Source organism: Pristiophorus japonicus, chromosome 1, assembly GCF_044704955.1.
Source record: "Pristiophorus japonicus isolate sPriJap1 chromosome 1, sPriJap1.hap1, whole genome shotgun sequence".
NCBI lineage: Eukaryota > Metazoa > Chordata > Chondrichthyes > Pristiophoridae > Pristiophorus > Pristiophorus japonicus.
Window position 1 is genome coordinate 347,813,617 of NC_091977.1, and position 22,584 is coordinate 347,836,200.

General features: G+C 46.7%; 1 protein-coding gene across 2 annotated transcripts; it reads right to left on the minus strand.

Moving 5' to 3' along the window:
* Positions 1-3,966: 3,966 nt before the first annotated feature.
* otulina (OTU deubiquitinase with linear linkage specificity a) lies at positions 3,967-21,542 on the minus strand. Of its 2 annotated transcripts, XM_070890333.1 has the most exons (5): positions 21,351-21,542; positions 16,336-16,457; positions 7,085-9,531; positions 5,967-6,125; positions 3,967-5,550 (listed from the first exon to the last, which is right to left on the minus strand). In XM_070890333.1, exons 1-3 carry the CDS (start codon positions 21,456-21,458, stop codon positions 9,096-9,098), a joined length of 666 nt encoding a protein of 221 aa, XP_070746434.1. In that variant the 5' UTR covers positions 21,459-21,542; the 3' UTR covers positions 3,967-5,550; positions 5,967-6,125; positions 7,085-9,095. The 2 variants fall into 2 exon arrangements, with proteins under 2 accessions (XP_070746434.1, XP_070746426.1); XM_070890325.1 differs by having other exon boundaries at positions 5,967-9,531.
* Positions 21,543-22,584: the final 1,042 nt, after the last annotated feature.

A 22,584-nucleotide genomic window follows, 5' to 3' on the forward strand; every position in this document is an offset into this window, starting at 1 on the left:
CAAGTTTCGTTCACCTGTGCTTGCTGACCAACATTGGCTTCTGGTTCGCCAACGCCTTGATTTTAAAATTTTCATCGTATTCAAATCCCTCCATTGCCTCGCCCCTCCCTACCTCTGCCACCTCCTCCAGCCCTACAGCCCTCTAAGAGCTCTGCGTTCCTCCAACTCTGGCCTCTTGTGCATCCCTGACTACCTTTGTCCCTCCATTGGCAGCCATGCCTTAAGTTGACTAGGCCCTAAGCTCTGGAATTCTCTCCTTAAACCTATCCACCCCTCTCTCATTTTAGATACACCTTAAGCCAAAGCCTCTTTGACTAAGCTTTTGGTCACCTATCCTAATGCCTCCTTTTCTTTGTATTGGTATCAATTTTTATCTGATTACTCTCCTGTGAAGTGTCATGGAACTTTTTACATTATGGGCGCTATATAAATGTAACTTCTTAAGGAATTGGCTCAAAATAGTCACTTTCCTGTGTTTGTCTATGTAGTTTTATCTGGCTGTGATAGGTAGCGATCCCGTGAGTAAAAACCATGATTATTGACATGACATGTGCTATAACCAAAGATGTGGGGGAATAAAAAGATTTAAGCCTAATAAAGCACATGTAGATCGTCTTCAAAAAGAACAGTTAAATTTGGAGTCATCTCAGTAAAAGTAATGTATTTCAAGAAGTAATTCAATTTGTAAATGAAATGGATATAGAAGTTAAACTATAATTATAAGCTGTGATTTGTAGCAAAGTACTTTAAATAGTGAAGGCAATGGTCAGGTTACAAGGCTAATTTAGAAGTTCCCTGCAAAATCCAAGTGCTTTGCTTTCCAGAGTTTTGTGTTCAGTTTAGTATTGTGCCACATTGGCATCTTTTATGAATGGGTTTTGATGGTTGCTGTGCTGTTTCTCGGTACCCTTTTGTTCCATTCATTCAATGAGGGATGTGAACAGCGTTGAGCTCACTGCTCGTTTCCTCTAGAAGTTTCCGCAGCTAACTGTCATGACTTGCAGCCTCATCCAGATCATTCACATCAGCTGCACAGGCTAAAGTTCACTTTGTTTTAAGTAAAATCCTTTACTTTTAGCTTGGTGTTATATGGAGTGATGAGAGAAGCTGGGATTCTTCTCTTTAGATTAGAGAAGGTTAAGGGGAGATTTAATAAAGGTGATCAAAATAATGAAGGTTTTGATGAGTAATTAGGGAAAAACTGTTTCCACTGGCAGGAGGGATGATAACCAGAGGACACAGATTTAAGATTAATTGGCAAAAGAACCAGGTGATGATGAGACTTTTTTTTTTAAAAACACAGCCAATTGTTACTATCTGGTATGCACTGCCTGAATAGGTGGTGGAAGCAGATTTAATGCAATTCTCAAAACAGAATTGGATATATACTTGGAAAGGAAAAAATTGCAGGGCTATGGGGAAAGGGTTGGGGAGTGGGACTACTTGGATAGCTCTTTCAAAGAACTGGCACAGGCCCAATGGCCTCCTTCTGTGCTGTAAAATTCTATGATCTCCTTTATACACTGCACTTTATGTACGGCACACTTTTGTTCTCTGCTGATGCCAAGAAAATACCAGAGGTCTGCACAAGGAACAGTAATGACCTTGCATTGACCCTGGCTACAGTATGATTATTTTTGCCTGACACAGGTTACCATGCAACCACGACAGCTGCAAAGCTTGTCCTTTAAAGCTTACTGATCTGTCCCTATTTTGAGCTGAAAACTGTATGTAGTTAAATCTGTATCTTTTGAAAATTGTTGTGTATCAGTACTGTTTTCCCCTGGGAAAGTAGCAAAACTCAGGTGGGGTGTGCCTTTTAAACAGAGTGGGAGTTGGATCAACATCTGATGGCTGAGGCTTCATTTATTTCAAGGAGTGCAGCTCTGTTTAGTAATTTATCCTACTGGTTTGTGGAGCTTGCTTCACTTTCAAAATATCTGAAAGAATTATCCATATTAAGTGGTAATACTGGGACAAGAGTAGATCAACATGCTGGCGAGAAGCACAGCTCAAACACAAAGCAGTGCAAGAGCAGAAGGATACAGAAACAAACAGACCTGGAAATACATAAAAGTTACAACATGGAAACAGCCCATTTGGACCAACCACTCCGTGTCAGCGTTTACCCTCCATGCGAGCAAACAGTTCTAATCAACCTTTTTTTCCCATATCCCTTCAGAACAGATAGGGGAAGCATAGGGAAAACATGGATAACTTCCCATACCTTGGGAGCTTCTTAAGAGCAGAGAGTGACGAGATTCAACACCGCCTCCAGTGCAGCCTTTGGCTGCCTGAGGATAAGAGTGTTTGAAGACTAGGCCCTCAAATCTGCCACCGAGCTCATGGTCTACAGGGCTGTAGTAATACCCGCCCTCCTGTATGGCTCAGAGACATGGACTATGTACAGTAGACACCAAGTCGCTGGAGAAATACCACCAACGATGTCTCTGCAAGATCCTACAATCTCCTGGGAGGACAGACGCACCAACATTAGCGTTCTCGACCAGGCCAATATCCCCAGCATTGAAGCACTGACCACACTTGATCAGCTCCGCTGGGTAGGCCACATTGTTCGCATGCCAGGCATGAGACTCCCAAAGCAAGCGTTCTACTCGGAACTCCTTCACGGCAAATGAGCCAAAGGTGGACAGAGGAAACGTTACAAGGCCACCCTCAAAGCCTCCCTGATAAAGTGCAACATCCCCACTGACACCTGGGAGTCCCTGGCCAAAGACCGCCCGAAGTGGAGGAAGTGCATCCAAGAGGGCGCTGAGCACAGAGTCTCATCACCTAGAGCATACAGTAATCAAGCGCAGGCAGCGGAAAGAGCATGCAGCAAATCTGTCCCACCCACCCTTTCCCTCAATGACGATCTGTCTCATCTGTGACAGGGACTGTGGCTCTCATATTGGACTGTTCAGCCACCTAAGAACTCATTTTTAGAGTGGAAGCAAGTCTTCCTCGATTCTGAGGGACTGCCTATGATGATGATCTCAGCATGCCACACACTGCTCCATTCGACAGGAGACTAAAGCCCTTTACACACATAGGGAAGCTTATAAAGTCCATCCCATGACCAGGGAAGCACAGACCAGGAGGGCTTTAAGTTTCTCGAGAATAGAAAACTTCCAAGATGCACAGAGCAATAGACTTCACACACATCGCCCTGAGAGCACCGTTACAGAATGCGGAGGCGTTTCATAACCGAAAGGGATTCCACTCCGAATGTGCAGCTTGTGGTCAACCACAACCAAATAATCATGGCAGTAAATGCTACATTTCTAGGCAGCATCCATGATGCGCACATCTTGTGAGAGAGCCGGTCCCTGACCTGTTTAACAGTCAGATGCTGGGGGATAAAGGACATGGCCTTGCCAGCTGGCTCATGACCCCGTGTAATCCCCAGACAGAAGCTGAGAAGCGTTACAACGAAAGCCATATAGCTACACGCAATATCGTCAAAGACAATTGGAGCGCTAGCAGCGCTTCAGATGCCTGGACCACTCTGGAGGCAGCCTGCAATACCACCCTGACCAGGTCGCTGAGTTTATTGTGGTGTGCTGCATGTTGCATAACCTAGCTATAAGGAGCGGACAACAATTGCCAGATGGGGCTGCTGGTCCACCTCAAGATAGCGGAGGCAGAAAAGGAGGAGGATGAGGATGATCAAGACCTTGGGGAGGACAATCAATTTGGCGATGAATCCATGCCACCCCACCCCCACCCCCCACCCCCCACCCACCCCACCACAAGACTGGAAAAACCCCGTGGGAGTTATGCAGTTGCAAAACTCTCGAGTCAGCAGCTCATAAATGAACACTTTGCATGAACTTACATTGCTGACAGTTAATTATGGAAAGACAACACTTGCAGTTGCGTAACGTTTTATCCTTGCCTGGCCATTGTTTTCCAATCGTATTCATGTTTTACCTTACCGTATGTTATTAAGACACTGCACAACAATTGTAAAATTCAGTAACAATTTTTAATAATTTAACAATGTAACTATTTTCCAACTGTAACAATCTCCCACCAATCGGCCAACAATAAATTTATAAAACAGCATGGATGGCGGCGGTCTGCTCTAAGTGGTTTTGCCTTTGGTGGTTTTAAATCACCCCCCTTACAACAGTTCTAGACCCGGAAATTATAGTGGTGAACAGAAATAGAGAGTTATAGATGGATCTTTCGGTCTCAACCGTCACAATGCTTTTATTCAAGTTAAAGCACACACCCGCTTCCAGTAAAACACACCCTGGTGGTGTAAAACAAAAAAAAACAGTACAACACACAACAGTGGCCCGTCTCAACAGGCCCCTAATCGCAAAGTACCCACGACTAAAACACCCGCTTGGCTCAATAGTGCACCACCAAATCTGTCCAACAGACAGTGCGTACGCCCATGATCTGCGCAGAAACCTCCCCACTAAACCGCTAAGGCTTGGTTGGGACAAGACACCCCTTCACACTATGCGGTGGTCTTAAGGATGCATGGGCTGGGATAATGCTCACCAGTTACCCTTCTGGCTTACCCGCTGCTTCTCCCGATGAGTGAGGCTCTCTTTGCTCGTTGATGGTGGTTTCTTCTCCCAGTCCTAGATGGGAGTGCTCGGCCCTTGAGTACGTTGAATGAAGCAAGCATAAAAAAGGAGCGTGAGATGGCTGCAAACTGCTGTCTCTTATACCTGAAAAATGCTTCTGAATTCTCGTGCCGAAAACCAGTCCTTTGCCTGAAGCAGTCCAACTAAAGAGCAATGAATCACATCTTCGGCCTGTGCCTTTGTTACTGGGTTCTTCTGGGGATAAAGCCTCCAACAAGTCTGGATGGCCAGATAGCTTCCTTTGCCCCGAGGTCCTGTCATTTCGATGGCTTGAGCACAGACCAGTTTTACCTGATCGCTCACTGATGGGTTCCCATTACATGACAAAGCATCCTCCATCCACCTTGAGCCATCCTCGACTATCCCCGCCCACCTGATGTGTATTCCTGTGGAACATGTTTGGGTCTGTCCCAAGTCATGCTGTCAGCTCTTTTTAAATATGAAAAAGCAAAGTCCAAAACTTAAAGTCCAAAATGAGTTGACATCTGTATCGATGTTTTTGCCAATTCTTACAGCTCATGCATCTCCCGGATTATCTGCTACATATCCTCCGATATGCGAGCGGACATCCGGGACATGTTCCCCGTGTACACACCAAACGCCTGGAGGTGGTCGCGACTTCTTGTGACACACTCCATGTACAGTCTGGTCAAGCCCTCAATCCGATCTGCCAGTGGAGGCGTGTGCTGACCTTGCTGACATGACCTCCGTGGAGTCAGCGTGAGCACTAAACGCCTTGGCGTCGCCAGCTGGAAGCCGCTTGGTCCCGCTACTTCTGTCGAAGATGACGCAGGTATGACTTCCAGTTGGATGGAAGCAGCATTCTCCTCCTCCTCCTCTGGTTCTGGTTCTGGTTACGAAGTGTCGGCCTCCTTGGCACCCATGGTGATTACTACCTGTAGGAGGGCAGGTGCGGCCTCCCTCTGCGCCATCGGAGTTGTTGGACCTGCAAAACACAATTGAGCTTATTAGAACAGAAGGGATTCTTGCGCTGCACTGGCATATGTAGGAGCAGCAGCACTACTACAATAAATGTGACCGAGAGAAGCTACTGCATCATATGTGGAATTCACTGCCTCAGAGAGCTGTGGGGGCTGGATCAATCAGAGATAGACAGAATGATAAGCAAGTGAAGGTTTATGGGGAGCGGGCAGGGAAGTGGAGCTGAGCTCTACGTCAAATCAGCAATGATCTTATCAAATGGCGGAGCAGGCTCAAGGGGCCAGTTACCTACTCCTTCTTTTATGTTCTTATGTTGTTAACCTGAGCGTAGGACAGAAGCTGCATGCATAACATGACATCATTCGTATATGAATTGCCGTTACATTACTTTGAATTAACACTGCCTTACACATTACTCACGTGATGCAAGGGAGGGCTCTGCCTCACCACGGGTGGTGGCCGAGTGACTGTGGCTGCTGACCAGTGCCGCAGTCATTGCTCCATCTTGGTCAGCGTTAACAGCTGTGCGGGCCCTCCTCCAGTGTGCCTACGCTCCGCACTATTCTTGGATATCTTCCTCTGCAAACACAAGAGCATGGCATAAGCTAATTGACTAGGTACCATCATGGAAAGACAACAGTTTCCAACGTTATATTCTAATAGGGTTTGTATCCACAATTGATGCTTCTCTTCTTAGGCAGTCCCTCAAATTGAGGATGACTTGCTTCCACGTCAAAAAGGGATGAGTTCAATGAGTTCACAGGTGTTTCAATGAAGGACCTAATATTCCAGGTCCTGAATTGCATATTGAAGGGTGGAAGATGCCGGTGCGTGGATTTTTATTAACGTGTGGTGGCCGTTGCACACCAGCCACCACACGAGCTGGACGGAGCTTGGTCTTGGTCCAGTGGCAAGGATTAACCAAGACGACTGGAGACGAGCTCTGCTGCATGGACCTTGTGCGCACACATATTGCAGTGTGGGCTGGCCTGTGCTTCCCCTGGGCCCACACCTCTTCTAGGCCCTGAACTCACTCCTCTCCTGGGCCCCGATAACATCGCTCTGTAATCTCTCGCCATTCCTTCGCATGGTTATAACAAAGATCGTGTTTAGGATCTAATGCTTGACACAAACATCTCGACTACAATCTCCATTGAAGGGCTCCCGGGGGTGGTGGGAATCAGGATAGTTGGTGAACTCAGCAATGACAGGAGCTAATGTCCCAAAGTGTCCCAGGACAGACAGTGAGCAAGGGCAGTTCTCCCCCAGTCCAGGCTGGTCACTGTGTAAGTGACAGCAGCCGGAGAGACGGACAGTCTGGGTAAAGGTGACTGGACACCTCAGTGCTCAGTCGTGCTCCATCCACCAACGTAACCCAAAAGGAGACGGTGCCAAAGTTGTACTTAAAAAGGGCGCAGGTTCCGAGCCCTGTCCAGATCTTACCAGGGAATATATGCAAGAATAACCAGCTTAATTTCAATCTGGGAGATTTACATATTATGTGGATCATTACAATTTAAAATCCATTTCATACTTACTCTTGTCAAAGCAACCAGGCTGTTCCAGCGCCTGCGGCAGTGGTTGGGCCCCCTCTCCTCGTGGGCCACAGACAAGACCACGTCTGTGATCTCGCCCCAAATCTTCCTGTAGGCCCGGGGTGGAGGTTTCCCACACCCACCCCGGGTTAATTGGCCCCACCTTGAGTGCACCTAGCTGACCAGGACCTCGTTCACGTCATCTGAAAAGTGCTTTGCCCTCGTCCCACATCTTGCACACTCTGATCTGACTCGTGCCCTGACATTTTCTGTAATATTCTCTTTCTCTCTCCTCCACCCTTTGCCTTCTGCGTATGCGTGGATGACCCGCCCTCTCGAATCGCAGGAAAACTTGTTTGCAATAAAAACATGTGCAGAAAGCCGTTGCTAGGGAACCGTTGCCTTCCACATTGATGATGCCCATTTAGCATCGCTAAGGCCCAATCCACATCGCTGGGCTATTGCCGGGGAAAGTAGCTATCCGAAAAATGGGCGATGTTCCAGCAATCCTGAAAGCTGAAATATCGGTAAGGCTGTAACATCACCCATTTTTTGGGCCCTAGCAATCTAAGTTGAAAGTCTAGCCCATTGGAGTTTAGAAGAATGAGGTGTGATATTATTGAAACATATAAAAATACTGTGGAAGCTCGACAAAGTAGATGCAGAGAGGCCGTTTTCCCTCGTGGGAGAATCTAGAACTAGGGGCATAGTTTCAGAATAAGGGGTCGCCCATTTAGAACTGAGATGAGGAGGAATTTCTTCTCAGATGGTCATAAACCTGTGGAATTCTCTGCCCCAGAGAGCTATGGAGGCTGGGTCATTGAATACATTTAAGGTGGAGATAGACAGATTTTTGATCAATGAGGGAGTGAAGGGTTATGGGGAGCGGCTGGGGAAGTGGAGCTGAGCCCAAGATCAGATCAGCCATGATCTTATTAAATGGCAGAGCAGGCTCAAGGGGCCAGATGGCCTACTCCTCCTATTTATGTTCTTATGAAAGCACTTAGGCGGATTTAAAAAAAAACTAAAATTAAATCCTGGGAACTACAGACCAGTGAGTTTAACTTTTGTGAGGAAGTTATTAGGACACATAAGAGCTGTTGTACATGTATAGGGCATAGCCAACAACTTCAGAAAAAAAGAGTGTCATATTTGGCAAACCTGGTCTAGTTTTGAGGTCACTGGAACGGTGCATTGAGAGCCAGAAGAAATGTATTTTCAAAAGGCTTTTGGCTAAAGTGCCTCAAGGGATAAAATTCAAGTGGCGTCGGGGGTTACAGACCTAAATAAAATATCACCCCCCCACCTCCACACACACACACACACAAAGTAAGGACAACGTGGCTCGAGTGAGTGCAGAGAAGGGCAACATGCATAATCCTCAGCTATGAAGATAATTTTATGTCTTGGCAATCTATTTGTTGGAGAAGGGTTGACTTAGAAGGGATCTAATCTATGTAGAACTAGGCACCACCCAGTTAAATTAAGGAAGCAGCATGCCAGTGAGGCTGGATGTCAGGAAGTTTTACTTTTCTCAAGGGATCAACTTATGGATCAGGACAAGACGTGGCAGTGAAGACAGATTCCGTACAGTCCTTCAAGAATGTGGTAGATGGATATTAAGAAAACGAGATGATCACATCATTTGGACAGCAAGACTCATTATTCTGGAAGGTAACTAATGGGTTTGGGGCCTCCTGGGGCTTATGTGATCACCTGTGAGGGACCAGAGGGCAAGTTTTGACAGAAGACTCCTGAATTGGCTACAAGTCTTTCCCCGCCGCCGCCCCCATGGGGAGGGGGAATCAGACAAGAAAAATAGGGCGAACATGTATGGGCCTGATGGCCTTTTCTCATCCTAGGCACATAACAACCAGATCTTAGGTACAATCACCCTTAGTTTATTATTTTTTTAAATGACCTCAGGAGGTAGTGAACATTCACAACTAATCACACTATAAACCCCCCAAAAGGATGTTGGAACATATTGGGTGCATTCCTTTACTGACAAAAGCTAAGGTTGCAGCTGGAAATGAAGTGCTATATCCACTGGTAGCTCACAGTCTTTTAACAAATGGGCACAGTCTCGATAGAGCTGCTTAACCATTTCTGCTTCATCAATTTCTGATGCAGTCCTACAGGATTTCTGTTGCAATAAAGTGGTACTCTTGATTCCATGGTCATGATTTGCAATCCCACTGCCAGAGTTGCAGCAGTTTTCACCTTCAGTACCACTGCAGCTATCCGTCCCCAGCTGTTTCTCTGACACAGTGTCCAAGCCCATGTCCTCAATGCACTCCATTACATCACTGACGCTTGTTTCCTGGGGAGGTGCACTCAGATTTCTAAAAATAAGTTCCTCCTGCTGGGCAGCAACACCAAGGAGCTGGTTTACTTTGGCCAGGAGATTAGGATCACTTCCATTCAGGTGACACCATGACAGCAAGGCACTGCAGAAATAGAAAATGTACTGAGTTTTGTTTAGGGTATTTCCTACTTACAGCATCCAACATTGTATAAAAAAAAAATAAAAGCATGACTAGATGATACAAGACAAGCTACCAGTGCCAATATCAAGAATTGTAAATAATTCAACATCACATAATAATGTATTTATATTAAAGATCTTGTGTAGGCATGTCATGATTTTGGGTCAGGCTTCGTCAATATTTAACATGGAAATTATATCTAATCAGGTCCTGGTAACGCCCTTGTCGCAGGCTGCGGCTACTAGCTGGTATTGCAACATCACTGTATCTTCTGACACACCAAGATATGCCTGGGAGAACTACGAATCTCAGAAAAAGGCACAAGTCAGTCAATTACTATATGAAAGATAAAGGCTAATGTTTCAGTGTAACCTATCAGAACATCCCATCTAAACCACTAATCTGTTTTTCCTCTTCCAGTTGCATTTTCCAAGATTTTGCTTTATTGCAGATTTTCAGTACTGAAGTTTTCTCTTTAACCATTTAATAGCAGATAACGATGTTCTTAAGAACCCTGGGGAACAGATTACCACTGCTCAAAGAGCAAAGCAGCATGGGGTGAAACGCAGAATGAGGGTGGGGGGGAAAAAAAGAGAATGGATCGATCACATATAACTATTCATTTCAAAAGAAAAATACTGCGGATGCTGGAATCTGAAATAAAAACAGAAAATGCTGGAAATCTCTCGGTCATGCAGCATCTTTGGAGAGAAACACAGTTAACATTTCAGGTCTGTGCCCCTTCGTCAGCAGATTCTTAAGGAAGTCCAGGGGCGGTGAATGGGGGAGGGGAGGAAAGAACAAAAGGGAAGGTCTGTGAAGGGGTGGAAGGCAGAAGAGATTTGAGACAAAGGATCATAGGCAAAAATGAGATAGTAAGGGCACAAGTTAAGAAACAAAAGAAGAGTCTAGATGGGGTGTGAATAGCAAAATCATCGCCAATTGCCATGGGAGAGAGAAAAAAGGGGCAGGTTATAAAAAAAAAAGAGGAAAGGGGAAAAAAAAATATATGGGCAGAGGTTATGGTCTGAAATTGTTGCACTCTATATTGAGTTCAGAGGCTATAAAGTGCCTAAATGAAAAATGAGGTGCTGTTCTGAGCTTGCGTTAAGTTTCACTGGAACAGTGCAGGAAGCAGAGAACGGAGGTGTGGGAGTGGAGCGGAGAAGTGACAGGCGACCGGAAACTCGGGGTCACGCTTACGGAATGAACAGAGGTGTTCTACAAACCGATCATCCAATCTGTGTTTGGTCGCCCCAATGTGGAGGAGACCACATCGTGAGCAGCGAATACAGTACACTAAATTGAAAGAAGTACAAGTAAATCGCTGTTTCACCTGGAAGGTGTGTTTGGGGCCCTGGACAGTGGGAAGGGAGAAGGTAAAAGAACAGGTGTTCCATCTCCTGCGCTTGCCATGGGAAGGGGTGTTGGGGGTGACTGCGGAATGGACCAGGGTGTCGCGGAGAGAGCGGTCCCTTCGGAATGCTGAGGGGAGGGGAGGGGAAGATGTGATTGGTGGTAGGATCACGCTGGAGGAGGCAGAGGATGATCCGTTGAAGGTGGAGGCTGGTGGGGTGAAAGGTGAGGACAAGGGGAACCGTGTCGTGGTTCTGGGAGGGAGGGGGAAGGGGTGAGAGAAGTGCGGGAAATAGAACAGGCACAGTCGAGCACCATGTGAACCACGGTGGAGGGGAATCCTCGGTTCAGGAAAAAGGAAGACATATCAGAGGCACTAGTGTGGGAGGTGGCATCGTCAGAACAGATGCGACGGAGATGGAGAAACTGGGAGAATGGAATGGAGTCCTTACATAATGTGGGATGGGAGGAAGTGCAGTTCAGGTAGCTGTGCGAGTCAGTGTGATTATAGTGAATGTTTGTCAATAGACTATCCCCAGAAATGGAGACAGAAGGTCGAGGAAGGGAAGAGTCGGTGATGGACCATGTGAAGGTGAAGGAAGGGTGGAAAGTAGATGCAAAGTGAATAAAATCTTCTACTTCAGGGCGAGAGCAGGAAACAGCACCGATTCAGCCATCAATGTGCCTGAAAGAGGTGAGGGAGGGGACCAGAGTACGACACGGTTCCCCTTGTCCTCACCTTTCACCCCACCTTCAACGGATCATCCTCTGCCTCCTCCAGCGTGATCCCACCACCAATCACATCTTCCCCTCCTCTCCCCCCTCAGCATTCCGAAGGGACCGCTCCCTCCGCGACACCCTGGTCCATTCCGCAGTCACCCCCAACATATCCCACGAAAAGGCAGGCATAGCTAGGACCCATATGGGTCCCCATAGCAACACCTTTAATTTGGAGTCATCATCAGAGGCAGTCCCCTGGAAATCGAGGAAGACTTGCTTCCACTCTTAAAATGAGTCCTTACGTGGCTGTACAGTCCAATACGAGAACTACAGTCTCTGTCACAGGTGGGACAGATAGTCGTTGAGGAAAAGGGTGGATGGGACTGGTTTGCTGCACGTTCTTTCCTCAGCCCGTGCTTGATTTCTGCATGCTCTCGGCATCGAGACTCGAGGTGCTCGGCGCCCTCTCGGATGCACTTCCTCCACTTAGGGCGGTCATTGGCCAGGGACCCCCAGGTGTCAGTGGGGATGTTGCACTATATCACGGAGGCTTTGAGGGCGTCATTGTAACGTTTCCTCTGTCCACCTTTGGCTCGTTTGCCGTGAAGGAGTTCCGAGTAGAGCGCTTGCTTTGGGAGTCTCATGCCTGGCATGCGAACAATGTGGCCTGCCCAGCGGAGCTGATCAAGTGTGTGGTCAGTGCTTCAGTGCTGGGGATGTTGGCCTGGTCGAGGACGCTAATGTTGGTGTGTCTGTCCTCCCAGTGGATTTGTAGGATCTTGGAGATATCGTTGGTGGTATATTTCTCCAGCGACTTGGTGTCTACTGTACATGGTCCATGTCTGAGCTATACAGGAGGGCAGGTATTACTACAGCCCTGTAGACCATGAGCCCGGTGGCAGATTGGAAGGCCTGGTCTTCAAACACTCTCTTCCTCAGGCAGCCGAAGGCTACACTGGAGGCAGTGTTGAATCTCATCGTCAATGCCTGCGCTGGTTGATAGGAGGCTCATGAGATAAGGGAAGTGGTCCACATTGTCCAGAGCTGCGCCATGGATCTTGATGACTGGGAGGGGGGGGGGGGGGGGGGGGGGGGCAGTGCTGTGCGGCGAGGACAGGCTGGTGGAGGACCTTTGTTTTACTGATATTTAGCGCAAGGCCTATGCTTTCGTATGCCTCGGTAATTGTGTCGACTACATCCTGGAGTTCAGCCTCTATGTGCACAGACGCAGGCGTCGTCCACGTACTGTAGCTAGATGACAGAGGTTGGGGTGGTCTTGGACCTGGCCTGGGGACGGCGAAGATTGAACAGGTTCCCACTAGTTCTGTAGTTTAGTTCCACTCCAGCGGGGAGCTTGTCGACTGTGAGGTGGAGCATGGCAACAAGGAAGATTGAGAAGAGGATTGGGGCAATGACGCAGCCCTGCTTGACCCTAGTCCAGACATGGATTGGGTCTGTGATGGATCCGTTGGTAAGGATCACGGCCTGCATGTCGTCGTGGAGCAGGCGGAGGATGGTGACGTACTTGGAGGCATCCGAAATGGAGGAGGACGCTCCATAGATTCTCACAGTTGACAATGTCAAAGGCCTTTGCAAGGTCGAAGGCGGCCATGTTCCCTGCATTTTTCCTGCAGCTGTCACGCTGCAAAAATCATGTCCATTGTGCCCCATAGAGGACGAAATCCGCATTGCGTAAATCATTAATGTATATTGTAAATAGCTGGGGTCCCAGCACGGAGCCCTGCAGCACCCCACTAGTCACTGCCTGCCGTTCGGAAAAGGACCCATTTATCCCAACTCTCTGCTTCCTGTCTGCCAACCAGTTCTCTATCCACGTCAGTACATTACCCCCCAATACCATGTGCTTTAATTTTGCACAACAATCTCTTGTCTGGGACCTTGTCAAAAGCCTTTTGAAAGTCCAAATACACCACATCCATTGGTTCTCCCTTGTCCACTCTACTAGTTACATCCTCAAGGAGAGACTGGATCGACTGGGCCTTTATTCACTGGAGTTTAGAAGGATGAGAGTGGATCTCAGAAACATATAAAATTCTGACAGGATTGGACAAGTTAGATGCAGGAAGAATGTTCCTGATGTTGGGGAAGTCCAGAACCAGGGGACACAGTCTAAGGATAAGGGGCAAGCCATTTAGGACTGAGATGAGGAGAAACTTCTTCACTCAGAGTGATTAACCTCTGAAATTCCCTACCGCAGAGAGTTGTTGATGCCAGTTTGTTGGATATATTCAAGAAGGAGTTAGATGTGACCCTTACGGCTAAAGGGATCAAGGGGTATGGAGAGAAAGCAGGAAAAGGGTACTAAGGTGAAAGATCAGCCATGATCTTATTGAATGGTGGTGCAGGCTCGAAGGGCCTAATGGCCTACTCCTGCACCTATTTTCTATGTTTCTATCTCCTGGCATGCTCTCCTCCCTCCAGATGAGGTCATGTATTTGTGCCAACAGTGCCTCTCCGCCACACTTCAGTGCCTCAGCGGGGATTCCATCCGCTCCCGTAGCCTTGTTGTTTTTTTTTTTAAGCTGTCTTATGGCTTTTTCTACCTCGTGCAGTGCTGGGGTCTTACTGAGGTGGTGGCGGGTAGCATGCTGTGGAATGGAGTAGAGAACACTCGAGTCAAAAGCAGAGTCTCGATTGAGGAGATCTTCAAAGTGCTCCTTCCAGCGGGCACTAACTGCCTCGGTGTCCTTGATGAGTGTTTCCCCATTCTTGGCCAGCAGTGGGGTGGGGCCTTGGGTGTTTGGACCGTAGGTAGCCTTGACCGCGATGAAGAATCCTTGCACATCATGGCTGTCGGCCAGCTGCTAAATCCCCTGTGCTTTCTCCATCCACCACCTGTTCTTTAGGTCCCAGGTTTGTTGTTGGACCTCAGCCTTGAGCACCTGTAATACTGCTTTGTTGCTCCCGATTTGGGTTGTTGTTTAAGGCTCAGAAATTTGGAGTTAATTGAGTGGAGTCAAAGGAGAAGTTGTTCAACGGGAGAACAAGTTCAGCCAGGCAGAGGAGGGTGGCAGTGGATGGGGACGGAAATGTAGAGGGATTGGACGTCCATGTGAAAATAGCTATTTTGTACAGAGAGTGGTGAATATTTGGAATGGATTGCCCAGGTAACAACTGAGGCTGATATCAGTAATATTAAGATGGAGTTGGTCAGGCATTTGGTGAGAAAATCACCTGGAGGCCACAGGTAGTGAACTGTGTATGGCTTTTGAATTCTGGGGCTAGCCACATGAAGTGAAATTGTGTATTCTGACCCTGTACATTCCTATGGATTATGCACTGTGTATTGCATGGCCATCAATGGAGAATAGTAATTTTCTGATCAATTTTATAGACATAAAAGCACTAAACTATGCAAGAGTAATCAAGTCGCTCATTATCCCTGTTCCTTTCAGCTGGTCTAAAGTTCATTTCGGAGGATACTATATAATGCCGAGGCATACATTGGCAGCCAATTTATTGCATTCGTATTTTTATATTTCCAATACAATACGTGAAATGTCTCAATTTTCTATAGTACAGATAAGGATGATGAATACCATTCTTCAAAAAGTGATTCTTCAAAACACTGATAATTAGATATGTCAATGGAGAGTGACAGGTCAGTCAGTATCTGAAGAGAGAAACGACAGGTTAATGTTTTGGGTATTGACACTTCAGAACTCTGACCAAGAGTCTACATCCAAAACCTTAACCAGCCTTTTTTTTCCTTTTCATATGCCGAAGGCCGAGTTGTGTATTTGCAGATGTTTATTCAACTAACATGTGATATAAACTTAATTCAGATTGTAGTCAGTGTTGGAGTTGCACCATTGACTGGTTCAATCAGGTTAGAATGGATGCAATTAATGAATAACTACACAAGCACCCAAAGTTATGCTCATTGATCGATCGATTGAGCAAATATGAAGCTGTAGTATAGTTAATGGCTCACCCTAACTTTTCCTCCCCGCCCATTAACTTGAGTTCCTCAAAAGCGCACTCGTTTGTCTGTTCTTTCTTCAGATCATCCCATCATCTAACCCAATATTAAGGTATTTTGTATCCAGAGCTTTTAATGAGTCATATTCTCGTGACATCAGTTGTGTTTATAGAAGGATATAGAAGTACTGGATATAGAGGCAAAGATAGAGAGGCATTGGATAAAGTGCAAAATGTTTTTACAAGGATACCAGAACGGAGGCGCTGCAATTATAAGGAAAGGCTGAACAGGCTGGGATTCCTTTCTCTAGAAGAGAAGACCGAGGTGACCTGATAGAGGTCTTTAAAATTATGAAGGGATTTTACGGAGTAGACATGGAGATGATGTTTCCATTTGTGGGGGAGTTAAAAACTTAGGGTCATAAATACAAGAGTCACTAATAAATCCAATAAGGAATTCAGGAGAAAGTTCTTTACTAAGAATGGTTAGAATGTGAAACGCTCCAACTCATGGAGCGGTTGAATGAATAGCATTTAAGGGGAAGCTAGATAAATACATGAAGGAGAAAGGAATAGAAGGATATGGTGGTTGGGTAGGAGGCGGCTCGTGCGGATAGCAAAGACCCAGTTGGGCCGAATGGCCTGTTTATATGGCACACGTTCTGTGAGTAATTAGGCTACAGCGCCACAGACCGTGGCCATGGCTGTCTGCGAGCACAGTTGTGCACATTTCTGCTGTACTCTCACCTCAGAAGCCCTTTCAGCTGTCCAGGGACCAACATCTTTTTCACACCCTCTTGGTAACCTTCATTGAAGCCACGCTGTAAAGTGGATTCTCGGCCAGCGTTTAGCCCATCCCGATAACCTTCCTAAAAATAAAATAGTTGGAAGCTAGTGACTTAATTAGCAACTGGTCAATCGCACTTTAAAAATGACAAGTCACCTTCACTGCATCATGAACGCACAAACACTACGCCAGCTACACCAATAAAAACAACAAACCTCATTCCAGCTCATAGGGTATGGAAGTGTAGTGGTTATGTTACTGGACCAGTAAGCCAGAGGTCTGGACAAATAATCCAGAGAATGCGTGTTCAGATCTCATAGGGTATGGAAGTGTAGTGGTTATGTTACTGGACCAGTAAGCCAGAGGTCTGGACAAATAATCCAGAGAATGCGTGTTCAGATCCCATCAAGAAGTCGTCTGAGAATTTAAATTCAGTTTTCAAGGGGCTGAATGGCCTAACAACTTCTTACATCTATATAGCGCCTTTAATGTAGTAAAATGCCCCAAAGTGCTTCACAGGAGCGTTATCAAACAAGATTTGACACCGAACCACATAAGCAGATATTAGAACAGGTGACCAAAAGCTTGGTCAAAGAGGTAAGTTTTAAGGAGCACCTTAAAAGGAGGAGGGGTAGAGGCTTTGGGCAGGAATTCCAAGGTTACAGGTGGCTGAAGGCACGCCCGCGAACGGTGGAGCAATTAAAATCGGGCATGCACAAGGCGGCAGAATTGGAGGAGTAGATATCCTGGAGGGTTGTAGGGCTGGAGGTGGTTAGAGACAGGGAGGGGAGAGGCCATTTGAAAACGAGGATTAGAATTTTACAGTTGAGGCATTGCTGGACTAGGAGCCAATGTAGGCCAGCGGACACAGGGGTGATGGGTGAACAGGACTTGGCATGAGTTAAGAGTTGAAGTTTATGGAGGGCAGGGAGGGTATGGAGGAAGGTGGGAGGCCAGCCAGGAGAGCATTGGAATAGCCAAGTCTGGAGGTAACAAAGGCATGATGCAGGTTTCAGCAGCAGAGGAGCTGGGACAGAGACAGGCGATTTTACAGAGGTGGACTTAGGCAGTCTTAGTGATGGAGCGGATAGGTGGTTGGAAGCTCATCTCGGGGTCAAATAGGACTCCAAGGTTACAAATGGTCTGGTTTAGCCTCCGACAGTGATCATGGACAGGGATGGAGTTTGTGGAGGGGTCTGAAGACAATGGCTTCAGTCTTCCCAATATTTAGTTGGAGGAAATTTCTGCTCAACCAGGACTGGATGTTGGCCAAGCAGCGTGACAAATCAGACAGTGGAAAGGTCGAGTGAGGTAGAGCTGGGTGTCATTAGCTTATATGTGGAATCTAATGCACTTTCAGATAATGTCTAAGGTGCAGCATATAGATGAGAAACAAGAGTGGACTAACAATGGATCCTTGGGGGATTCCAGAGATAACGGTGTGGGAGTGGGAAGAGAAGCCATTGCAGGTGATTCTGTACCTATGACTGGATAGATAGATTCAGGTAAGGGCAGTCTCACCCAGCTGAGCAACATAGGAGAGGTATTGGAGGAGGATGATGTGGTCAATTGAGTCAAAGGCTGCAGACAGGTCGAGAAGATGAGGATGATTAGTTTACCACGGTCAATCACATAGTATGTCATTTGTGATTTTGATAAGGACAGTTTAATTGCAGTGGCAGGGACGGAAACCTGATTGGAGGAGTTCAAATATGGAGTTGCTGGAAAGATGGGCACAGATTTGGGAGGAGAAAATGGCTTAGAAATTCCTCTGGGGGTCTTCCCACAGGCAATTGCCTCCTCGCTTATATTTTTTTTTAAACAAATTTACCTGGTGGTCCAGGAGGTGCCCTGATTTCTGATGGGGAAGCCTTCTCCTCCCACGGTGCGAAGCGCGCTCCCGTGCAGAGGGTCCCGACGCAGTACATACAGTCATGTGACTGCTCAGCCAATCAGGTAAGTATTTCACAGGTTCCCATTAATAGCACAGACTCACGTATCTATGCGTTCAGTGCTATTAATGGGAACAAAAGCAATCACAAAATTAAAAAAAAGACTACACTTAAAATTAATTGAAATTAAAGTTATGTCTTATAAAAATTAAATACTTTCCCGATTTTTAAAAAAGTTTTTTAAATTATGCTTAAAAATAAACTTACTGTAGTGGGGAGGGTTTTTAAGAATAAAATTGTTTTTATAACTTTATTTTAAAATGTTTGTGTGTATTTTAAACACTTGCGCCTGTAAAAGTAGGCTATATGTCTGCGTTTTCAGGCGCAAGATTTTTGAGGACATTTGCTAGGCAAGATATCCGTAAATATCGGAAATCTTGCCCTGCAAATGTCCTCGCTCCCGATCTGCGGATGATCTGTCAAGCCAGAAAGAAGCTTGACCGATCGGAAAAGCCGATTTTCAGCGCATGCGCTTTGCATGCTGAAAACCGGCTTTTCCGATGCCTTCCTGGGTCCATAGAAACTTCGTACGGACCCGGGACATCGGAATTCCAGCACCTTTACGTTCATGGACTTTAGGAAAGGGGGGGGGGGGGGGTTTGGAGATCAGGCAGTACTTTGCAAGGACAGAAGGGTTACAGGTGTATTTTTTTTTTAAGTAGGGGTTAATGACAGCAAATTTGAAGGGACAGGGGATAGTAACAAAAGTGAGGAAACCGTTAACAATATCAGGTAATACGAGGACCAGAAAGGGAAGTTGGGTGGTTAGCAGTTTGGTAGGAATAGGGTCCTGGGGCTAGGAGATGGGTCTCATGGACAAGATGAGCTCAGAAAGGACATGAAGGAATAGAGCAGAGAAACTAGAGAAAGATGTGAGTTCAGGGCTAAAGCAAGGAAGGGAAGCAGCAGAACAAAAGGACTCAATCTTAGTAACAAAAGCATCCAAGAGCTCCTCACACATTATTGGAGGCAAGGGTGGAGTCAGGGGAGAGTGCTTTAAGAAGTAATTTTATAGTGAAGAGAAGCCAGGGGTTTTCTTTGCATTCCAGGTTGGTCCTGGAATAGTGTGCAGTTTTAGCAGTAACCGATGTCAGCCATGGCTCAGTTGGTAGCACCCTCGCCTCTGGGTCAGAAGGTTGTGAGTTCAAGTCCCACTCGAGATTTGAGCACAAAAATGTAGGCTGACAGTGCTGAGGGACTGCTGCACTCAGAGGTGCCATCTTTCGGATGAGGTTAAACTCAGGTTCTGTCAACTGGATGTAAATGATACCAGGACACTATTTCAAAGAGGAGTAGGGGAGTTATCCCCAGTGTTCTGGCTAATATTTATCCCTCAATTCAACACCACTAAAATAAATTATCTGGTCATTATCACATTGCTGTGCGCAAATTGGCTGCCATATTTCCTACATTACAACAGTGACTACACTTTAAAAGTACTTAATTGGCTGTAAAGCGTGTTGGGACGTCTTGAGTTCGTGAAAGGCGCCATATAAATAAAAGTTTTTTTTTCTTTGTGTGTTGTCTAGCCAGATCTGGCATACCAGTTGTCCTCCATAAACATGGGTCTGCATCCCTTGGACTTAAGGGAGTGGAGGTGAGGGTCACACCAGAAGTGACCAGGGAGTGAGGGAGAAATGGTTTTAATGGGGCAATGGCATCAACTGTGGAACTGAGGTTGAGCAGATGTCATGGTGAATGGAGGACCAAAGGCTAGACTGTTGGGAATTTGAAAGTGCAGTTGTAAATAACATGAGTTTTTTCCTGAGGAGCTGAGACAGAAGGAAGTGGGATATGAAGGGGGATGCAACACACAAGAGAACTAATTTACTGAATAAGGCAAGTCTTGAAATACTTCGATACAATACCACAAGGACTTTCATCTATGCAATGTCATTCACACCCCCAGGACACCCCAATAAGTTGAATGACCAGTCAAACTGTTTTTGGAGGTGCTGACTGAAGGATATGTTGGCAAGGACATGCTTGTTCAAATAGTATGCCATAGGGATATTTAAGTCCACTTGAAAGGGCTGATGAGGCCAAGGTCTCATCTGAGTGGATAGCACCGATAGTGCAGCTGGATTATGTGATCCAATCCTGGAGCGAAACTTGAACTTAAGCCTTTTAACTCAAGAGGCTTGCTACCACAGAGCCAAGGCTGACTGACACTAAAAATGTCTAATTGTTTTCCTCCAGAGATGGGTGAGTATTTTGGGTTGAAGAGAAATGACCCCCATACTACATCCTGTTTCAGGTAAAAACCATCTTCAAGCACCATGTAGGAGAGATGGGCTGGTGGCAGTGCCACACATAAAACACAGACTACATATCATTACAAACCCATTGGGAGCAACCTAAACAAAATCAGATAATGCTGCAAATACTCAGGTCAGGCAGCATCGGTGGAGAGAAAGAGGTAAAGTTTCAGGTCGATGACCTTCCATGAGAACTGGCAAAAGTTAGAGATGTTACCGGGTTGAAAAGGAGCCAGGGAAAGGAAAGGGGGTAAACAAAAGAACAAAAGGAAAGATCTGTGATTAGGGTGGAAAGCACGAGTGATTAAATAACAAGGACAATGGTGAAAGGCAAAAGGGGGTGGTAATGGGACAAGTAAAGAAACAAAATTTGGGTAGAGAAAGACCTCCCCTTTGTTCTATCCCGCCCCCCCGCATCTCCCTATCCATCCCCCGTTCTTTCTCTGCCTCTATACTTGCTTAAAATCTGTAATATCGACCTGAAACGTTAACCCGGTTCCTCTCCGAACAAACGTTGCCTGATCTGCTGAGTATTTCAAGTATTTTAAACAGCAGCCGGGAATTGTGCAACTTGACAATAAAGTAGTAGACTGTTGCTCGCGACCAACAAGGGAGGGGATAGTGTCCGGCGACACGCGCTCACGTCCCATCGATGGGAATCGCGCACGCACAGAACGTAGCCTCGTTACACGGTTATAGAGCCCATTACACTAGCCCAGGCGCCGCGACCTTGCGGTTCAGGCCCCCGGCCCGGCCCACAAATACCTTGAGCCGCCGCCCCATGCAGGTGTTCCATTCATTCCGCGAGAGCCGCAGTTCATCCGCCTCCTCGTCGAACACATCGTCGCTCTGGTTCGCGTTCACCCGCCACATTACGCTAGCACGTTGGCGAAGCGCAGACACTGGAGTAAGGAAACAGCCGCGCGCCACAAGACCAGTCTCGCAATGCTCGGCTGGTGAGCAGCACAGTGGTGTACACGTCACCAGCACGGCGGTGACCACGTGCGTGACGCGGAGCCCTGACATCCGCTGAGGATTCCTCACCAAGATCGGGTTTGTTGACTTCATGGTGGTATTGCAGGGCAGCCAGCCCTCGCAGAGTACTACAACGTGCACCTGTGCTACTTGTGATGTTTAAGTTGGGTCTTTTTTGATGGGCCAACAAGAAAAACTAGAAAGAATGACGTGCATCTATATAGCACCTTTCATGACCACCGGAGTCTCAAAGCACTTAACAGCCAATGAAGTACTTTCGGAGTGTAGTCACTGTTGTAATGTAGGAAATGCGGCAGCCACTTTGCGCACAGCAAACTCCCACAAACAACAATGTGATAATGACCAGATAAACTGTTTTTTGTTATGTTGATGGAGGGATAAATATTGGCCGGGACACCGGGGATAACTCCTCTGCTCTTCTTCGAAATAGTGCCAAGGGATCTTTTACATCCACCTGAGAGAGCGGACGGGGCCTCTGTTTAACGTCTCATCCAAATAACGGCACCTCCGACAGTGCAGCACTCCCTCAGCACTGCACTGGAGTGTCAGCCTAGATTTATGTGCTCAAGTCCCTGGAGTGGGACTTCAACCCACAACCTTCTGATTCAGAGGCAAGTGTACTACCCACTGAGCCACAGCTGCCAGTAAGGGTGACATTGGGTTGCCCCAGAGTTCCTGTTAAAGATGAGCCTTTTAAAACATCATCATCATAGGCAGTCCCTCGGAATCGAGGAGGACTTGCTTCCACTCCTGAAGTGAGTTCTTTGGTGGCTGAACAATCCAATACGAGAGCCATAGACTCTGTCACAGGTGGGACAGACATTCGCCGAGGGAAGGGTTGGGTGGGACTGGTTTGCCACACGCTCCTTCCGCTGCCTGCGCTTGATTTCTGCATGCCCTCGGCGTTGAGATTCGAAGAGCTCAACGCTCTCCCGGATGCACTTTCTCCTAAGGCGGTCTTCGGCCAGAGACTCCCAGGTGTCAATGGTGATGTCGCACTTTA

Coding starts and splice junctions, on each gene's coding strand:
- otulina (XM_070890333.1), bottom strand. CDS start 21,458: ATGTGGCGGGTGAACGCGAACCAGAGCGACGATGTGTTCGACGAGGAG. Junction 16,458..21,350: donor GCATGGGGCGGCGGCTCAAG/GTATTTGTGGGC, acceptor TTTTATTTTTAG/GAAGGTTATCGGGATGGGCT. Junction 9,532..16,335: donor CAGCTGAAAGGGCTTCTGAG/GTGAGAGTACAG, acceptor CTATTTCTGCAG/TGCCTTGCTGTCATGGTGTC.